General features: G+C 42.5%; 1 protein-coding gene across 1 annotated transcript; it reads right to left on the reverse strand.

The window, feature by feature from the left end:
- Positions 1-168: 168 nt before the first annotated feature.
- LOC118394162 (eukaryotic translation initiation factor 4 gamma 2-like) lies at positions 169-16,368 on the reverse strand. Its single transcript, XM_052460770.1, has 21 exons — positions 16,282-16,368; positions 6,331-6,410; positions 6,099-6,164; positions 5,891-6,016; positions 5,537-5,639; positions 5,308-5,439; positions 5,098-5,164; positions 4,861-5,012; positions 4,668-4,778; positions 4,406-4,588; positions 4,177-4,312; positions 3,927-4,090; positions 3,710-3,796; positions 3,464-3,592; positions 3,258-3,362; positions 2,940-3,155; positions 2,570-2,828; positions 2,270-2,474; positions 1,958-2,166; positions 1,737-1,858; positions 169-1,586 (listed from the first exon to the last, which is right to left on the reverse strand). Exons 1-21 carry the CDS (start codon positions 16,366-16,368, stop codon positions 1,521-1,523), a joined length of 2,805 nt encoding a protein of 934 aa, XP_052316730.1. The 3' UTR covers positions 169-1,520.
- Positions 16,369-20,875: the final 4,507 nt, after the last annotated feature.

Here is a 20,875-nt window from a genome sequence, read left to right on the forward strand (position 1 = left end):
ACAGGATGTGTTTGAGAGCTTGCCTTGGTCACTGGGGAGTTATACATAGCAACCATGCACTAATACAGTAGTTGAAGGATGTTATAAACCATATTAAGTGGCCATGTTGCTGCTCTTGGCCTCACATTTACATGCCTGAAACTCAATAAATATTACCCAGGACAAGTCTAAGTGAACACAGTGTTTAACTTTATTTGAAAGTTAAGCAATAGTGGTACACAAGAACATTCTTAGCACTTACAGAACATTACAGTAACACTTTTATAGAAAGTTGTACAGTACAGATGTATACCGCATAATTTCATCAGATCACAAGTTGAGATGATTATTTTTAAAATCATGATAAAAACGATCAATAAATATCTGGATCAGACATTATGGCAAAAAGGCTTCAAATTCACATGGGGGGGACAGAGAAAGTGTAACAAAATCTAAATCATTTCTCATGTTAACATTATTCACCAATAAAACATGTTGCACTTCTGTGTAGTTTGAAAATTGTTGCATGAGAACAGACCAAGTGAGTTGGTTTTGCATGGCCAAATGCCCCAGATGGGTAACTTGCACATTTTTAGACCATTCCAGTGGGCACCGAGCCATGCAAAACCAACTCACCCATTGTTTGGTTGTTCCCTGTAAAGAAAATCAGAATTCAAGTATCACAATGTTTGACAGATACCGAAGGGGGGAAACACAGCAACGAGGGTTGATAAATTAACAAGGCCGCATAATTTCATCTCTCCCAGGTGATGTGCCATACATACATCCACAAAACCACTTTAAAAAAGGTCTGAATTTGAATTCTTACAATCAGGATATTATTGTGCAAGTAAAACCTTTTTTTTTTTTTATTAGAGACTTGTGCATTAGTCCAGAAGTGTTTACATTTGAAATGGAGACATTATGTAATTCAAACCCAGCACATGAAGCCCATAAGGAGGAGGTAGAAACACAAGCAAATAAAACCATTAAATGTTATGGTAACCAATGATTACAGTTGAGGATTCTTTGTAACAATCAACGGATGAGTGAATATTGCAACGACTCATGTATGACGTTGAGCAAAGTGCATCTCTACAGTGTTGTTAATTGGTTAACAAACAAAAAAGCATAGAATTCAGCAGCAGGAACAAGGCCCTTGCAATTTTCTTGAAGAATAACAAAGGTCTATTCAAAGCAGCTAATACCACTGATCTTAAAAAGGGGCTCTTAAAAACAGATGGCAAACCATTATTACGCTTAAGCGCTAGAAAAAGAGCCAAAAAAATAAATAAATGCATTGGCTTAACATGGCCAAAAACTTGATAGCGGAATGAAGTGTTGCAGTGGTTAGGTATGCATATCATATTGGGACAGGGAAGATGAATGAAGTGTTGCAGTGGTTAGGTATGCATATCATATTGGGACAGGGAAGATGAATGAAGTGTTGCAGTGGTTAGGTATGCATATCATATTGGGACAGGGGAAAAAAAAAAAGTATCAATAGCATTCTTTGCACCATAAGGCTTTTGGCTAGATCTTCAGTCAGCTTCCTCCTCAGACTCCTCTTCCTCAGCAGTCTCCAGCCAGGTCAGCCACTGGTTCACCTTCACAGGGAACATACCATGAGCCCAAAACAGAGATACACCACAGACATGGGTAATACATTTCTGGTCTAATAAAAAAAGCCAGTTTAGTATGCACCTGCAATGGTGTGAGTTGCAATACAAATTGTTTGGGAGTACAAATCTAATTACCTGGAATAATGCTTTTCCCTTTCCAGGAAACTCTTGAGTTATGTCTTCTTTCCATGCAAGGAAGGCTTCTTCTTCAATGATTTCCATATCGTAGAAGTGGACAAAATAGCGCAGTAACATGCCTAGAGAAGAAAAATCTGTATTTAAAAAAAACTTTAAACAAAAACCATGAGGCAAATGGGTTTGCATAGTAATAATTTCACCCCGTGACCTATACGTACCTTTAGGGAAAGCTTTAGCATTGCAGTGGACCTGCAGTGCATAGAGGGCACTGACTTGCAGGTCCTGGTGATCATGCAGGAACTTCTGCATCACTGGCTTGAAGGCCAGCAGCAGCTGCTTCTCCTGGTCCAGCTGTTCTTTAGTGGGGGCTGATAACTGGTCTTCTTCCTCATTGGCATTTATCTCTTGGGCAATGTACTGCAAGAAACTGGGGTGGGGGAGAGCAGAATTCAGACAGTCTTTAACATAAGTCATTTCTAGATGCATAACCACAGAACTCTGCTATGTGGGCATTAGCCCTTTTCCCATACCTGGTCATGAGGATGTTGACGAAGCCCTTGTCAGTGTGGAGCTTAGGGGAGATGTTGTCCTTGATCCACTTGTAGATGGACTGGGGAGAGGGGTCTGTTTTGATCTGCTTCAGCAGTTCCTTTTCCAGCTTCATGAGTGGGAATAAGAAGCTCAGGCCTTTGCCCCCCAAGATCTCTAGCATGCGATCTTTGTTTTGGTCGATTTCTGCAGATGTAAGTTTTGGCAAATGTCAAAATCACAACAATCATGTTTAAATGTGAAAACTTTCTAGGATAAGGGTTTAGGAGATGTTAACATACCAGGCAGCATCTTCTGCATGTTGACCTTGCTTTGCTGGAATAGATCAGTGAGCCACTCTCGATCCTTCAGCTTGGCAGTCTGTTGCAGACAAAGCAGGAAGAGGGGAAAATGGGTGCCATTCTCCAGAGGGTGGGCCAGCTCATCCATGCTCACCAGGTCTGCGATGATGGCTCGAGCCGCAAACTGGGCCAGGTAGGACTTCACCAGAGGAACGTCCACTTCGATCATGGGACACTGGTCCAGAACACTGAGAAAAGCCTGTAAAAAAATAAAAAATAAATACACAGGCATGTGGTGAGTAAATTCACTGAACAGTAGAACCTTTGATATCTTACAACAAAAGCTCTTTGCCATGACTGGAAGACTGACCCGCATGAAGCTCTCCCCAGTAACAAGGCCCTCTGTGCGGAGTGTGTGGATCAAGGTGCTGGCATGCTCCTTGTCTTCATCTGGGCAGTCAAGAGAACAGATCACGATCTTGCTCAACATCTCAGGCAGGAAGTGTTTGGGAGCCTTCATCTCTCTTACACAGTTCACAGCTTCATCAATGTTTTTGCTGTTCAGGTAATCTGTCACTATGGTCTCCTGATAAGATATATGGAAGAATACTGTTAGCTTTCACCATTTCTTCTATGGGGCAAAAAGTACAACTTGAGCGAGTGCCTGAGATTGTTCCACTTTACTTACGGTCATCTTAAGCAACTCTTCCTTTGCAGGAGGCGGTTTCTTGGTGGTCTTTGGAGGTTTTTCCTGAATTGGAGGAGGGTTGGTTTTCAGACCAAGCAGAGGAGGCTGAGAAATGATAAGACCGTTTAGAGTGGGCACAGACTGTAGATAAGCATAATCTCCAGCTTAATGCTATAAAAAAAAGCAGTATGCGTGTTTGTCTTTACCTGTCCCAGTGGTGGTGTTTGAGTGTGTGGAGGTTGAGCACTTGGCGGAATCATTGTTGGTATCTGTGGCTGCAACTTTGGGACTTGGTTTGTGTTGAGAAGGAATGACTGTGACGGCCTTAGACTGATCTAAGAAGGGGAATATAGGGTATTATGCATCGTTCTCATCTCTTGCACTAAAGTGTTTTGGCGTATTGCCTGTGCAAACGGTGGTTTAAAAGAGTGGGTATCTACCAGGTGTTGTACCTCATCAGCGTTGAGCGATCCTTTCTTGATGAAACGCGGTGCCATGTCCTTAGACTGAGCCTGCTGTTGTTGCGAGTGATTCTGGTTCTGGAAAATTTGATTCTGCCCCTTAGAAAATGTTTGAAATTACTTTGGATGCAATGTCATATCCATCAAGATTTGAGCAGTTAAAGAATACTAAAAAGCTGCTGCTTTTAGTAAAGGGTGCAACTTTCACCTGGTTAGATTTGATTAAGGGCTTGCCTCCCATCTCGAACTGAGACTGGGTAGCAGGGGCTGTGTGCCCACTGTGGCCATTGAAGAGTGGGTTGGTGCGGTGACGGCCCATGGTGGGTGAATACCGGTCCTGAATCACTCCAGGGCCTGTGCCGATCCCACTCCCTAATAGCCAGGACACACGTTAAACAACAGGACTCGAGATGGACAGCAATAAACTCAAACTACTCAAGAGTCAGTCATGGATGTACCTGGCATCTGTCCAAACATATCCGCCAACCCTCCAAGAGTTTCCCTGTCAAGTTTCATCCTAGGCATGAAGGGCCCCTCCAAAAAGAAGTCAGTCCTCATTCCCTGGGCCATTGGTGGAATAAAAACACCCAAATCCTGCAAGACAAAGCATACATGTATTAAAAGACAAGCCGTGGCAAACCGTTTTCATAAGATTTGGCTGCACTTAATAAAAAATGGTTAACTAACTTTTACTGCTTCCTGACGAATCTGGTTAATCGTCTTTGGTCCATTATCGATAAAAGCTTTGCGAGCCACCCAATTGTTCTCTCGCAACTCCACTGAATCCTGCACCAGGAAACGAATCCTTGCCGGCAAGTCCTTGTTGTTCATTAAGGATTTCATACGGCCAAAGTACTGATCCATTAAAGACTGCAAGAGAAACAAATTAGCCACGCCCAAATGGAAAATATTAAGACACTAAATAAAAATGACTCGAGTATATGCTTACCCTAGCCTTTTCATGATCGAGTCTAGGCCCCACTGTTCTCATTATCTGACAGAGGCACTCCAAATCTTCCCCCATATCCTTAAGTTGGACTCTCTTCTTCTTTTCCAAAAGCTGAAATAAAGACGAAGGATTAGTTAACATGCATTTCATATGGTTTAACAACACAAAAACAGCTCTAATATATTCAACTTACTGTTTTGATGCACTTATGAAGGATAGATTCATGGATAAGATCAAGTTTGCCAAGTTCCCCGATGAATTTGATATTGCCCAGCATCTTAAACTTGGCAATGGCGTGCTGCTCCTCTTCCTCAGAGGTAAGAGGGTTGTCATGTTTGTCATAGACTGAGGGAATAGAAAAGAGCAAAGGTTAACACAACCAACCACACAGGGCACAGAAAATATGCAAATTTTTCAAACGTTCACTTACTTTCAACATTTTTGGCGCGGTTCTCAAATTCATCTTGGAGCTTAGAAATCAAAAGTCTCCTGAATGTCTGCAACACACATTGTTGCCAAATGAAAAGATTAGAAGGGGAAAAACAACAAAACGAGATTCATCACAATTTTGTTTAAACCCCCATGATAACATTGTCTATTATGGTAGTAATCAAACTGTGATGAGGATGACGATGCTTACGGTGCTTTGTTTTTGTGGCGTTTGGATCTCTGGCGATGGGCCGTCAAAGTTCGGTGCGTCCTCTGCCAAGCGCAGACATAGCTGAGCATAAAGCGAGCTATACTTGGGCTCTTCGAGGGCTTTGTCAACAATCTGTTTGAAATGGGGTGACCGTACACTTAACAATATAGCCGTTTTCCACTCAATCAATAAACATTAATGCACACAGCGCTAATAGAATTTAAATTACCAGCAAGATCACTCCTTTTAGGACGAGTTTTGAATCTACGCCCACATTCAGGAGCTCAAGGCATAGCTTGTCAAACTTCTCGGGGGTCAGTTTATTAAGTATGCTGAGGATAGAAAGAATAGGAAACATGAAAAATACTGCATTCTGAAGACAAGGCATTATCTGGATTTAGGAAATAGCACCACTAACACACATTCACTGAAATCTGCTGACTTGCAAATGTGCCAGTCATTTCTGATGGATTTTTTTTTAAGCAATGGGATGCAACCAGATTCAAGTTGTCAAACAGCATACAAGATTACCTTTTTATTTGAATCTAATTTGTGTAGCCACAATTTATTAGGGGATACATACCCTCTCACTTTCCTGAAGATTGCATCATGTCGTTCTTTTTCATTGGAGGCATTGGCATCTCGTCTAGTGCTTCGTGAAGGAACCCATCTCTGAACGCTAGATCCTGGGGCTTTCCCCAGGAACTCGCTGCAATTAACAGCATTAGTGGCATCTTAAGTAAGATTGTTTGGAGTAACATTTAGTTTTAGTAAAATGGCTTGAATAGTACCTGTTGCCGACAGTCTTGGGATGGTACTGAGAGGCACCCCTACCTCCTCCCCCACCCGAAGAAGCACTGTGGAATAAATATGATTTACTTGCAGAATAACGTGAACAAAAGAACATAGCTAGGACTATTAAAGCTATAATCTATTCTACACTGTGAGGGATATCAGAAGGAAGTGAAACAACGACCTATGAGGACTAAATTGCATTTAGACTGAAACAAGTTACAATCTTACCTGAAACGAGAAGCACCCCCTTCTGCAATCACACTCTCCACTTTGGCGGCTTGACAACGATGAATTCCCGAAAATATTAATATTCAAAGGGTGGGGGTAGGCAAAAGCGACCTTTAGAAAGAAAAGCCTTTTTTAGAGTACAAAGTAAATGAATACATTTGACGCATGGCATACACTTCCTGCTAAAGCACAGAGCTAGCTAACGTTAGCTAGTTTCACTCGCAGCTAACGTTACACATCCTTTGTTGTAAATGCCTAGTAGCTAACGTTAGGCTACTACAGTAGTTAGCCATGTTTGACCCATTTAACCAACTAAACAACATGGCAAGGACGTTGTAATGCTGAGATTCCGAATCCATGGCATGCGTAGCCATCCATGTCTGTTTTGACCAAAAGTGGTCTCAATTTACTAATGATAACGTTAGCTAACAAGCTAGATAATTAATGCTACCGGTAACAAGCTCATCATTTCCTCTCTGCCTGTTGGTTGAGGTGGACTAGTCAGCTACGTTAGCTGGCTAATTAGTTAGTAAGCAGTCACTTTCAACATCATTGTTGTCAACGGTCTTGTGATACGATATCAATATTTACAAAGCTTATTAGTTAACCAGGTAGCTGTCATAATTAACAGTTAAATGAAAAAAAACTATATACCGGTTGTGTGGCAAGCGCTTAATATTAGTAGCATTTTACCAATGGCAAGACTCAATCTTCTGCTAATGTGTCGTGATAAATTGTAGTTCAACTGCTAGTTAGGTTATAGACTGCTATCCAGTTAGCACACGCAGGAAACGCCACATTGGAAAGCTAGCCAAGTAACTAGCTAGGCTAACAATCGGAAGCCATTTTAGAACAGTTAAACGGCCAACTAGCCAAACCTAAAGTTAAACAGAGACTAGATGTAACGACCATACCTTCACCGAAGGAACGTCAGTTTTGTAGGTTGTGTGGTTCCAAATGTGAGAAATAAAAATAAAGAAGGAAGGACCCTGTTTGGTCGTGATTAATTAACTGGAAATACTGAAATAAAAAGCAGTGCGTTCCAGGACGAGACCGAGCACCGGTGAAAAGAACGCTGACTGTAAATCTACGTCATGCGTTGATGGGACTGCCAGCCTTTGTATCACACAAAACAGAATCAAATAACCCCCTCTCCAAGCGCCCCTACATATAAAAAAATGTAACGTCAGTTTACTGGGGGAAATAAACGCAACGTGTATGTGTTGTATTCCTGGACGGAATGCATACATCTCTCATAATTCTCTCTCAATTGTTATAAAGCCTTTTATCTAATTATTTTAATCCATTATATCAGAGGTTACTGTCTGTTTTTTCCATTCTATTTATTTGTGTCTGAGCTATTGTAAATGTGAGTTTGTGTTTTTATATCATTATTAGTTGCATATCTATATTTTAAAACAAAACATATCTGGTGTTCTCCAATGGTAAAACCCCTCTTCATTCAGTTTCTGTAAAGCCATGGGTAGTATGTGTCTCATTGGCACGATTATCAGAGAGCCAAAGTGCACAGGATGTGGACTCAGACAATGTGGTAATTTGCCAGTGCAGTACATTGATTGACGGGGGTTCGGTGCCTCCAGGCAGTATGTTTAGGTATAGGAGGCTCACTGACACATCTCTGATATAAGTGAAAGAGAATATTGGTTTCATGTAGCCTATTGTTGTGAGTTCTTAGGGATTAAACTTGATTCAGTGGGCTATTTTACAATTGTCATGACTTTCAGTATTCTCATTCAGTGATTTCAAAACATGAACACTATTTGATTTACAGTTAAGTGTAGTGTACAAAACGTTCTGCTCTGAGATTTCACATGGTCATGATGAACTGAGATGAGGGCCAGTGTAACAGTATAATTTTAAACCGTCCCCTCGCCCATACCCGGGCGCGAACCAGGGACCTTCTGCGCACAACGACAACAGTCACCCTCGAAGCATCGTTACCCATCGCTCCACAAAAGCCGCGGCTCTTGCAGAGCAAGGGGAACTACTACTTCAAGGTCTCAGAGCAAGTGACGTAACCGATTGAAACGCTACTTAGCGCACACCGCTAACTAAGCTAGCCGTTTCACATCCGTTACACCAGACTATGTTGCTGAAAGAAGTTCCTGGAACTTGCTTGTTGTGACACTATTGCTTGTTGACACTATTGATCAAAATGCTCATAAGGTCATGTTAAATTCAGATCCCCATGCCTCTGGTAAATGGCTACCAGTGCTCAGGTATCTTTTTCTACCACCCACACCATACATACAATACAGTTCCTGACTTATTCACTGGTTGTACCTCAAGGCCCTCCACCAGCGGCTGAAACTTTAATCAATCTTTCTCTTGTCTATGTGTCTATTGGTTTTATGTACTGTTTGTGTTTGTCAAGGTTCATTAGATTACATCATGGTCGGTTAGAATTTTAAGCACTATATGTAAGCACTGTTTTCTAAACAACTGGGCAGAGACGTCAATTCAACGGCCATTTCACCTTGGTTCCATGTAATTTCATTGAAATGACATTGAAACAATGTTGATTCAACCAGTGTGTGCCCAGTGAGATGGAGCATAGCCCTAAATAATGGTTGAATTATCAAGGAAGTGAACATTGTGTTTCTCCCAAGTATATTTCTGTTTGGAAGATGAGGTTCTTGAGGCCGGCATGGCTCAAGGCTAGACACATTCCATTCTGCCAGTCTGTACCTGTCTGTCTCTCTTGAAGTGTGTCATCAGCCCAGCCCATTGTCTGCCACAGTAGACATTAGGAAATGCCAGGATGGAATACAAAGACAATGATAGATACATTTAAGTTTTCTTATGCTTACTGGCAACCATTAACATTGAACAGGAAGCTGTTTTTACTACATACAGTTGAAGTCGGAAGTTGACATACACTTTAGCCAAATACATTTAAACTCAGTTTTTCACAATTCCTGACATTTAATCCTCGTAAAAATGCCCTGTCTTAGGTCAGTTAGGATCACTACTTTATTTTAAGAATGTGAAATGTCAGAATAATAATAGAGAGAATAATTTATTTCAGATTTTATTTTTTTCATCACATTCCCAGTGGGTCAGAAGTTTACATGCACCCAAATCGTATTTGGTAGCATTGCCTTTAAATTGTAAATACAAATCGGTTCTTAAATGATCGCACCTAGTTAAATAAAGGTACAATTTAAAAAACTTGTATTTTTAATGTATGGTGGACCAGAAGACCTTGACACAGTACCTGGAGGCTCTGGGGAAATTAAATCAGTTTAATCAGAGATTGTCTATGAATTATATCCACGCTGACAGACTTGCTTGACATCTGCCAAGTTTTTCTATTTCCCTCTCTGATGAAAAGCCCATTATCTCCAGTCTTGATGGATTCCTCAATGGAAGCACAATGGTGCCATCAGGGTTGGGTAGGTTACTTTCTAAATGTAATCCGTTATAGTTACTCGTTAGCTGTCCAAAATTGTAATTAATGAGGTAACTTTTGGATTACCTAAAATCAGCAATATAATATTTTGGATTTACTTTCCCCTTAAGAGGCATTGGAAGAAGACAAAAAGGATCATATCTGACTTGTGGTCAGACTTGCTCAGGTGGAACAACCAAACTTGCATCTGTTTTCAATGCTGAATTGAATTCCATTAAGAAAACAGAAAGGCGTCATAATGTTTTTACTTTGTTGAAAACATCCTTTCTGAATTTAAAAGTAATCCAATAAGTAATAATTTCGTTTTTCAAAAGTATCTGTAATCTGATTACAATATCTTTGGTGGTAACGTAACTGATTACAGTTACAGTTTTTTGTAATCAGATTACATGAGAGCATTGTGAGCTAATGCTATTTTGAAGGAATTCTTGTACTTTATTTTTTTTTAATTCAAGACAATGACCAATGAACACCACGTGAACACTTAGAGTACCTTACCAAATTCTATGGTCAATAGGCCCAAGATTCCTTTGTCAATGTGGAAGCTGGCTGGTTCATGGTCAGTTCTTATTACACACTCAAATCCTTTTCTTTATCTCTCATTGTGGAGGTTGTATAGACTTTCCCTCACATTTCTACAGGCAGCTGTGTGACTGTAAGGCTTTCTTAAATCATTAAGAGAAATAGACCAGCTGTCTGGGTTTCAGCGCCCACTGCTGCTAATAAGGCCCAAAGTGATGCCATCAGAAGGCCATTTGTATGAGCTTGTTGTAAGCAAGTTTACAGTAGGCCCTATGTATGTAGTGTTTGTGTGCGCCTGTGCTAATGTGTGTGAGTAGCAGCAGGTTTTAGTTTGGGGTCTTCAATATACAGTAGCTATTTACAGTACGAGAACTGCCTTGCTGCCCTCTTTTATATGCATTTGTCATTTTAACAGTGCTTACGTATCATCAAATATATTACTCTCTGTGACTTTTCCTGGTGCGTTGTCATTTCAGTTTCATATGCAACCTCCCACATTATACGGACTTGCCTAGTGAAATAAAGGTTGAATAAAAAAGGGCTCAGCACTTAGTAGCTCTAATAATTTCACTCACACATTGCTGCCTTGACGGTTTTCGATCCTAATGGGAGACTTATATGATCCTACAGTGTATTTATGTTTTCAAATTATAGACTATCATTGCAATACTCCCCATGCAGGAAGGCCAGGGCTCAGCACTTAGTAGCTCTAATAATATCACTCACACATTGCTGCCTTGATGGTTTTGGATCCTAAAGGGAGATTTATATGGTCATACAGTGTATTTATGTTTTCACATTATAGACTATCATTGCAATACCCCCAATTTAAACAAGTTATTCATGATATTTAATTGAACCTTTATTTAACTAGGCAAGTCAGTTAAGAACAAATTGTTATTTACAAAACTGGACGAAGCTGAGCCAATTTACGCACCTCCTCATGGGACTCCCAATCACAGGCAGTTGTGATACAGCCTAGATTCGAACCAGGGTGTCTGTAGTGACACCTCAAGCACTGAGATGCAGTGCCTTAGACCTTCATACATGAATCCTGACTAGCAATATGATAGGAATCTCACAAATGCAAATGTCCTAGCAACATTTGCCAAATATAAATGGGATAGAGAAAAAAGAAAGACAAATGGAAGTCTTTTGAATGCATATCTTCAATGAAGAATACAGCATAAGCATAGCAAAGGTGACTCTAGAAATTTAGAAATATTTATGAATCATAAATGATAGGTACCCGTAGTAATATTTATCTGAGCTTCTATGTCTGTTAGAATGTTAGGCTATCAGTACCCAATATTTCTTATTGGCTATCAGTACCCAATATTTCTGATAGGCTATCAGTACTCAATATTTCTGTGGACTCATATTATTTACTTGCTCTATTACAAATGACCAGTAGATGGTAGTGACGAGCTCTTTATAATTTGGAGCCTCTGCTCGTTTCTCTTCTCTACCTCACATGCACACGGAGTGTTCATAACAAGCTGCAGGCAGGATGTGCCAGGAATCCAGCCTAACTCTTTGAGTGACTAAGTAGATCACCTATTTATAGAATTGTCCGTTTTTTACTGGTTGTTTAGCCAAGTGACTAAACAAACGGTCTGATTAAATCCCTGTGTAAAGTGAACAAATGATACCCCAGTGTGGTTAATTGGGGATGGAGTGTTTGAGTGTTGCAGTGTGGGAGCGCTTTTGAAGACTGAGGCACACTGGTTGATGACTGATAGGCAGGCTCTCTGACAAGCTGCACTCTGAGAGATGGAGGTCCAGCCTCAACAGTAATGGCCTGTCAACCACCTGAAAGAGTGACCCATCTTACCCCAGTCTCACTACACTTACATCCCCCTAAAGTTATTCATCTGTGAAAAACTCACTTCTCCCAATATTTAGGTTCAATAGCCCTTGAGGTTGTCATCATATTTCAGAGGGAATCGCTGCAAATTCTGAAATGATCCATGATCTGTGAATAATAAGCAAACAACTTTTTCTGTTTAAGTATAGTTGACTGTATCCGAGAATTAGATACACTGTAAAGCCAGCTGATGTGAATTGTTCATTCCAAGCTGTGTTGGAATGAAAAACGGAGCTCCAAATGTTGCATAATATTGATTAATTTCAATCAAATCATAATGAAAGTGCCCATGTAATCATTTCATGGGTAAAGAGCAAGGTACTGTTAGTTTAGCTGTAGTCCTGATACCCAGGAGTAGCAAGAAAGTTATACAGACAGACAAAAACCTTGACCCTGCTCAAATGAGCCACTGTTATGTCACTGTATAATATTCCCAACCAAATCCCTCAGGCTTAGTGAGAAAAATGGCCTTCAGATTGGTGGTGCCAAATGACTTTGGCATGCAGAGAGGTGTCCTGTCAGGACTGAGCGATGTGGGTGCTCTATCTCCCACTCTGATACACACTACAAATTAAAGCCTGATTAAAGGACTGGCCTATCTAAACAGGCCAAGCCACCTGGGCCAGCTGGCCAAAGAAGAGAAAAGACACAGGGTAAGGAGTATTTCAAATTTAAATATAGAATGGGGTTGTAATACAGTAATGTGTTATAGGCTACATTGGTAGATTTACAGAACTGGTTTCTTGATTCCCTTTCAATGTTTAGATGGACTTCCTTGTCTTTGGAACTTATAGAGATGCTGACATGAAGAGAAATGTGTCCACCATCTCTGTCCACCAAAACTCAATACTTGGCCATCAAGTGGTGTTTGATGGATATTAGCTGTGGACTGAATCTTATGACAGACCCTAAACTCTAGGTATTGATCGAGAGAGGGCTTGCAGCCGTGTGTGGAATACTGAGACTGGAAGCAGTCTCACTCACTGACTGAACATACTGTACTGTACTTTATTTTGATTGTATGTGATGTGTGATTTTTTAGTCATATTCAGATTATTCATATTCAAATGAATACTGAAGTCATGCAGCAGTGATGTTCTCAGGGTTTTTACCGACCATTTTTTGGTGTTTCGGAATAGAAAAGCATATGCTCTTCTTGTTGAGAGCAATGCCGCTGTTCATAGTACACTATTTCAATAAATGCTTTCTCGCTACACTCACTATCTCATGTGCTTTGTGTTTAACATGCGATGTGAAAACATTTACAAATGTTTGTGCACAGACCAAGTAAATGTGTTTATCTGAATTTAAAATCCACAACGAAGTCTGAGGCATCCTCACTGGAGAGAGTTATGCTGGGGTTTTCAATAGGTGGTTTAAAGATTTAAAGAGCACCGTCGAGGCTTGGTGAGGCATTGTCTGAGGCATGAAGAATGCAGGCACACACAGTAGAGAATTTAAATGAAATGCTTGTGTATGATGGCACCAATTTTCAGTTCAAGTGAAGAACAGCTCAAAGATGATTCTGGGTGTCTCCGTCATTTTGGAAAAGTCCGTAGAAAGTTACACTCAGTTCCCATGTTGCTCGTTATGAATGAAGTGTCAAGGCTGTCAGCTCAGAGATTTTCAACACCCAGCAAAGGCTGAATTTAAAGTGGGCTTTCAGGAGATTCATCAAATACAGTGCATCCTTGATGTGATGATTTCATGGTTGTTTGTGATTGGATTCCTCAGGGACAATATGTAAACATTTTAGACTTGCCAAATATGATACATCTAAGTATTGACAGTCATATATATAATATCCATTGATTTTTTTGACTAATCTTCATCCACTTTCCATATCAGCGGCCTTTTCCGCGAGATCTCCATGAGTGAGCTATTTGTTCTGCTGTTAGCAACACCTCCAGAACAGAGCATTTATCACATCCTCAAACACTCTCTCCAGAGTTGTTTTTACCAACAGTAAACAACTTCTGTGCCTCACACATATATGTGAGAATTGAGACAGGATGAGGCCTGGCAGTATCCTGAAAGTGTTCATACTGCGATGTGCCTAGATGTGCTGTTTATCTTGGTGCTGGCGTGCTATTTGCTGCCAAAGGTGCTCTTCATTACTCATACTGCATGTGTGTGAGTATGTTTGCTTGCATGCCTGCAAGCATCCTCAGGTCCTTGGTTTCAGTATGTTGTTATGACGGACCTGCACTGTATTCAGCAGTGGGGGAGGATCTATGTCAATATTCCAGGAAGGCAAGGCTGCAATCTGCATGTCTTTGATCATGTTTATATTTCAGAATATAGATTAGTTTAGCCAATACTGACCTCGTTTTGACGGGGGCAGGGTGCCTTGCCCTGCATCCTGAATCTCATATACTGAAATATCTCTGATCTGTGTGCCACAGAGCCAAAATCTCCATCTTTTCTGCATTTAATATTCCTTGATGAGGAGATGCGAGCAGGCTTTATGGTAGCCTTGGTTTCTATGAGCATGGCTTTTTAGTACACTGAACAAAAATATAAATGCAACATGTAAAGTGTTGATCCCATGTTTCATGAGGTGAAATAAAAGATCCCAGAAAACATTTTTTCTCTCAAATGTTGTGCACACATTTGGTTACATCCCTGTTAGTGAGCATTTATCCTTTGCCAAGATAATCCATCAGTGACTGGTGTGTCATATTAAGAAGCTGATTAAACATCATGATCATTACACAGATGCACCTTGTGCTGGGGACAATAAAAGGCCACTCTAAAATGTGCAGTTTTGTCACACAACACAATGCCACAGATATCCCATGTTTTGAGGGAGAGTGCAATTGGCATGCTGACTACAGGAATGTACATTTTTCTACTATAAGCTGTTTGTCGTTTTAGAGAATTTGGCAATACATCCAACAGGCCACATGACCACAGACCACGTGTATTGCGTTGTGTGGGAAAGCGGTTTGCTGATGTCAATGTTGTGAACAGAGTGCCCCATGGTGGCAGTGGGGTTATGGTATGGACAGCCATAATATATTTATTTTATTGAACCTTTATTTAACTAGGTAAGTCAGTTAAGAACACATTCTTATTTACAATGACAGCCTACCAAAAGGTAAAAAGCCTCCTGCGGGGATGGGTGCTGGGATTAAAAAATAATATATATATATAAATATAGGACAAAACACACAACACTACATAAAAATAGACCTAAGACAAAAACATAGCAAGGCAGCAACACATGACAACAAAGCATGGTAGCAACACAACATGACAAAAACACATGGTAACAGCACAAACATGGCACAACTGTCATTAAGACTGTCCACGATTGAGTCTTTGAATGCAGAGATTGAGATAAAACTATCCAGTTTGAGTATAGAGTGCAGTGATGTGTCCTATAGGGAGCATTTGTGGCAAATCTGATGGCCGAATGGTAAAGAATATCTAGCTGCTCGAGATCACCCTTACCTGCCGATCTATAAATTATTTCTCCGTAATCTAGCATGGTGTCACGACTTCCGCCGAAGTCGGCTCCTCTCCTTGTTCAGGCGGCATTCGGCGATCGATGTCACCGGCTTTCTAGCCATCGCCGCTCCATTTTTCATATATCCATTTGTCTTGTCTTGTTTTCATACACACCTGGTTTTCATTTCCCCAATCAATCTAATTGTATTTAACCCTCTGTTTCCCATCATGTTTTGTGTGTAATTGTTTTCATGTCAAGTGGTGTTCCTTAAGCACTTTACTTTATTGTTCTGTTTTTTTGAGCGCATTTGTTGTGCTCCCGGTTTGGGACTACAATAAAGTGCGCTTTATTTAATCATACTCTGCTGTCCTGCACCTGACTTCGACTTCATACACATCTTGACAGAATTTCACACCGATTGAATAGAGTCAGCAGGATCAGGTACCCCGGTTCCCCCACATAAGGCGCTCCTCGATTCAGGCGCAGCTGAGAATTTTATCGACAGAGCCATTAGGTTAGGGGTCCCCATTTTTCCTATAGTTAGACCCTTCCTGGTATACGCTCTAGATAGTCGATCATTAGGGTCCGGGCTAATCAGGGAGGCCACTATCTCCTTGGCCATGGTTATGCAGGGGAATCATGAAGAGATAATCAGTCTCTTTCTCATTGACTCACCTGCATTTCCTGTGGCATTTCCTGGCAACAGAAGGCTCTCACGGTGTGGTCGTGAGAGTGCTCAGGGAGGTGTGTAGGGGTTTCCATTGGTGCTGCTAGGGTGGAAAGTCCAGTTCAGTTCTCCACTGTGCACATCCCCCCCATCGACGGGAGGGGGGGGGGGTTGTGCGATAAATCTCCTGGCAGATGCTGCGCTTCCCAGGTTTCACGTGTATCCCCTGTCGCAAGCAGAGATGGTGGCTATGGATACATATGTCTCTGAATCCCTGCATCAGGGGTACATTCCGCCCTCTACTTCACCTGCCTCCTCGGGTTTATTTTTTTGTGAAGAAGGATGGTATGACCACAGGGCATTATGAGTTCCTTGTCATGCCGTACTGGTTGAAGAATGCTCCATCAGTTTTTCAATCCTTTGTAGACAAGATTTTCAGGGACCTGCACGGGCAGGGTGTAGTTGTGTATATAGATTCTGATTCTGATTTACTCCGCTACACGCGCCGAGCATGTGTCCTTGGTGCGCAAGGTACTTGGACGACTGTTGGAGCATAACCTGTATGTCAAGGCTGAGAAATGCCTGTTCTTTCAGCATGCAGTCTCCTTCCTAGGGTATCGCATTTCCACATCAGGGGTGGAGATGGCCGACTCCCACCACGGTAAAGGAGGTGCAGCCTACCAGAGATTTATCCAGCTGAGCGTAACTATGATGTGAGGGACCGGGAGCTGTTGGCTGTGGTTAAAGCATTGAACACATGGAGACATTGGCTTGAGGGGGCTAAACACCCTTTCCTCATCTGGACTGATCACAGCAACCTGGAGTACATCCGGGCAGCGAGGAGACTGAATTCTCATCAGGCAAGGTGGGCCATGTTTTTTTTAAACTCATTTTGGATTTACCTTATCCTACAGACCAGGTTCCCAGGATAAGAAGGCAGATGTACTGTCCAGACTGTATGACACAGAGGAGCAGCCCATGGATCAGACTTCCATACTCCCGGCCTCCTGCCTGGTAGTCGTGTGGGATCTGGATGCGGACATTGAGCAGGCGCTGCGTACGGAGCCTGCTCCCCTCCGTTGGGCGTAAGTACGTTCCGTCTGCTGCCCATGACCAGTTGATCACTTGGGCCCACACGTCTCCCTCCTCTGGTCATCCGGGGATCGGTCGGACGGTGCACTGTCTGACTGGGAAGTACTGGTGGCCCACTTTGGCAAAGGACATGAGGGTTTGTTTCCTCCCGCTCTGTGTGTGCCCAGTGTAAGGCTCAGAGACACCTGCCCAGAGGTAAATTACATCCCTTACCCATTCCATGACGACCTTGGTCACATCTGTCAGTGGATTTCTTAACAGATCTTCCTCTCTCACAGGGAAATACCACGATCCTGGTCGTTGTGGATCGTTTTTCTAATTCCTGTCATCTCCTCCCTCTGCCTCGTCTCCCTACGGCCCTACAGACTGCGGAGGCCCTGTTTACACCTGTCTTTCGGCATTACGGCGTGCCTGAGGATATAGTGCCGGATCAGGGTCCCCAGTTCACGTCGAGGGTCTGGAGGGCGTTCATGGAACATCTGGGGGTATCGATCAGCCTTACCTCAGGTTTTCACCCCGAGAGTAACGGGCAGGTAGAGAGAGTCAACCAGGATGTGGGCAGGTTTCTGCGGTCCTATTGCCAGGACCGGCCGGGGGAGTGGGCAGCATTTCATGCCCTGGGCCAAGATGGCACAGAACTCACTTCGCCACTCCTCCACTAACCTCTCCCCCTTTCAGTGTGTATTGGGGCACCAGCCGGTTCTGGCACCATGGCATCAGGGTCAGACTGATACTCCTGCGGTGGACGACTGGTTTAGGCGTGCGGAGGAAACATGGGAGACCGCTCGTGTCCATCTCCAGCGAGCCGCGGGTCGTCAGAAAACCAGCGGGACCGTCACCGTAGTGAGACCCCTGTGTTCGCACCGGGGGACTGGTTCTGGCTCTCAACCCGTAACCTGCCCCTCCGCATGCCCTGCCGGAAGCTGGGTCCACAGTTTGTGGGGCCATTTAAAGTTCTGAGGAGGGTGAATGAGGTATGTTACAGATTACAACTTCCCTCTTATTATCGTATTAACCACTCGTTCCGTGTGTCTCTCCTCAGGCCGGTGGTGGCTGGTCCCTTCACCCCCTTTGGACATCGAGGGGTCCCCGTGGTACACGGTTCGTTCGTTCGTTCCATCCGGGATTCGAGGCTACCCATGTATTTCCATGGAAATATAATGTTTATTTGGAAAGTAATAAATATATAGATATTTTTAAAAGCATTCATGATTTGCTTAAATGTCATATACTAACTATTGAAAATATGAAATGGTATTACATTTGGTGAATGTAATTTGGTGAAGAGCACATTATGACTTGTTTAGGACTCGAAACTCAAAGTTTAGGACTTGACGGTCTTGACTTGGGACTTGACTTGGGACTTCAGTGCTAAGACATTAGACTTACTTGTGACTTGTAAAACAATGACTTGGTCCCACCTCTGGAAATATATAACAGCTTGGGGCTAGCCATTTTAAGTACAGAATCACTCGCCCCAACAGTGCCTGTGTGCTGGAGGCAAGCAAAAGCTTGGGGGGGTAGGCTGGGGGAGACAACCAGAGCAGATGGTGAACAGATCGCCAGGTGGAATCAAAGCAGCAGTTCAGCAGGCAACGGGTGTCACACCCTCTTGGGAGAAGCTTTTATTTCTGGAGACAGACTTCTTGTAGAAAATGCCAGTGGATGGACTGAACAGCAGGAGGGGGCTTCAAGGCCTCTGGATTTGAGTGAGGTAACCTACCATTTGTTAGGCTCAAAGGCTTCGACACCCCTCGCTTCACACGTCAGTGCTAATTGAAGTTGTATCTCTTTGTCCTAGCAAGCTTGGTAGCCTTAGCATTCAGTCCTTATGAAGTCAAATATATCATTGTAATGTATTTTTCTTCTTGGAATTAAAAAAATAGCTTTAGACTAAGCATTACTCACTCAGCTCCAGGTTGGATGGTGTTTTCGGGTCTCTGCTTGTTTGCCAGAGCATTTTCTGTATAGTTTCGGAATAATAATCCATGGGTGTAGAAGCATTCCAGGTAATTCCGACTGATATCAAGTTGTAGGTGTGGAGTTTTGATTTGGAGTGAAGGTTATGTTGTTTAGGGTAGCATCCTGTATATATTTTGTTTGTCTAACTCTAAATCGATCTATTTTTTTTTAAACACTCTCTCTGGACAAAGTACACAATAGCATTTTATACCATAACGACATCCTGAGGACCATTGTCGTGCCATTCATCCGCCTCCATCACCTCATGTTTCAGCATGATAATGCACAGCCCCATGTCACAATCTGTACACAATTCCTGGAAGCTGAAAATGTCCCAGTTCGTCCATGGCCTGCATACTCATCAGACATGTCAGACCCATTAAGCCTGCTTCGGGTGCTCTGGATTGACGTGTATGACAGCATGGTCCAGTTCCCGACAATATCCTGCAGCTTCGCACAGCCATTGAAGAGGAGTGGGACATCATTCCACAGGCCTCAATCAACAGCCTGGTCAACTCTATGTGAAGTAGATGTGTTGTTCTGCATAAGGCATGGTGGCTACACCAGATACTGACTGGCTTTCCGATCCAAACCCCTACCTTTTTTTAAAGGTACAACAGATGCATATCTGTATTCCCAGTTATGAGAAATCCATAGATTAGGGCTTAATGAATATATTTCAATTTACTGATTTCCTTATATGAACTGTAACTCTGTAAAATCTTTGACATTGTTGCATGTTGCATTAATATTTTTGTTCAGTATACATAGAAATGTAATTTGGAGGTTGTCCTTTTATTAGCAAGCTGGGCTCCACATAAAGAGAAAAACATTTGTATACGTACAACCACCAATTACAGACTTCACTGTTTCGTCAATGTGTTGAAAATGTGTCTACCAGGATGAGCAATGGGCAAAATCGATAGAGGTCAGCATTGGAAACATACCGTAGAGATGAAGACCACAGTGAAATGGAGCAGGTATCATGTTTCAGGTAAGACCCAGATGCAGACAACATCGAATTAACAACAATTTATTAATCCAACAGGGGCAGGCAGAAGACAGGTCAAGGGCAAGCAGGTCACTAATCCAGATAGGTGGGGTAAAGGTACAGGACGGTATTTAGGCTCAGTGTCAGGGCAGGAAGAAAAGGTAAAAACAGGAAAACAGGAACAATTGAGAGACAAGAACAGAGGAAAAAATGCTGGTAGGCTTGACGAAACAAAACAAACAGGCAACAGACAAACAGAGAACACAGGTATAAATACACAGGGGACAATGGGGAAGATGGGTGACACCTGGAGGGGGGTGGAGACAATCAAATGGCGATAGGCCCATGGCAGAGCAGGGAAGGGTTCTGCGGTCGTATTCCACACACACAAGTTGCTGGCTCCAGGTGGTGGAGTTGGCGGAGACCAGGCAGCGCAGAGTAGTCTCGGGGTCCTGGTTGGCTCGCTCCAAATGGCCATTGGACTGGGGGTGGAACCCAGAGGACAGGCTGGCCAGTGACCCAATGAAGGTGCAGAACGCCTTCCAGAACCGGGATGA

Source organism: Oncorhynchus keta, chromosome 14 (genome assembly GCF_023373465.1).
Source record: "Oncorhynchus keta strain PuntledgeMale-10-30-2019 chromosome 14, Oket_V2, whole genome shotgun sequence".
In the NCBI taxonomy this organism is placed as follows: domain Eukaryota; kingdom Metazoa; phylum Chordata; class Actinopteri; order Salmoniformes; family Salmonidae; genus Oncorhynchus; species Oncorhynchus keta.

Bases quoted from the DNA above. Each gene is read 5' to 3' on its own strand.
- LOC118394162 (XM_052460770.1), bottom strand. From the start codon at position 16,368: ATGGAAACCCCTACACACCTCCCTGAGCACTCTCACGACCACACCGTG. The intron at 6,165-6,330 runs GTAAGATTGTAA...TTTATTCCACAG, and splicing joins GGGGGTGCTTCTCGTTTCAG to TGCTTCTTCGGGTGGGGGAG. The intron at 2,167-2,269 runs GTATGGGAAAAG...CCCCCACCCCAG, and splicing joins GTCAACATCCTCATGACCAG to TTTCTTGCAGTACATTGCCC.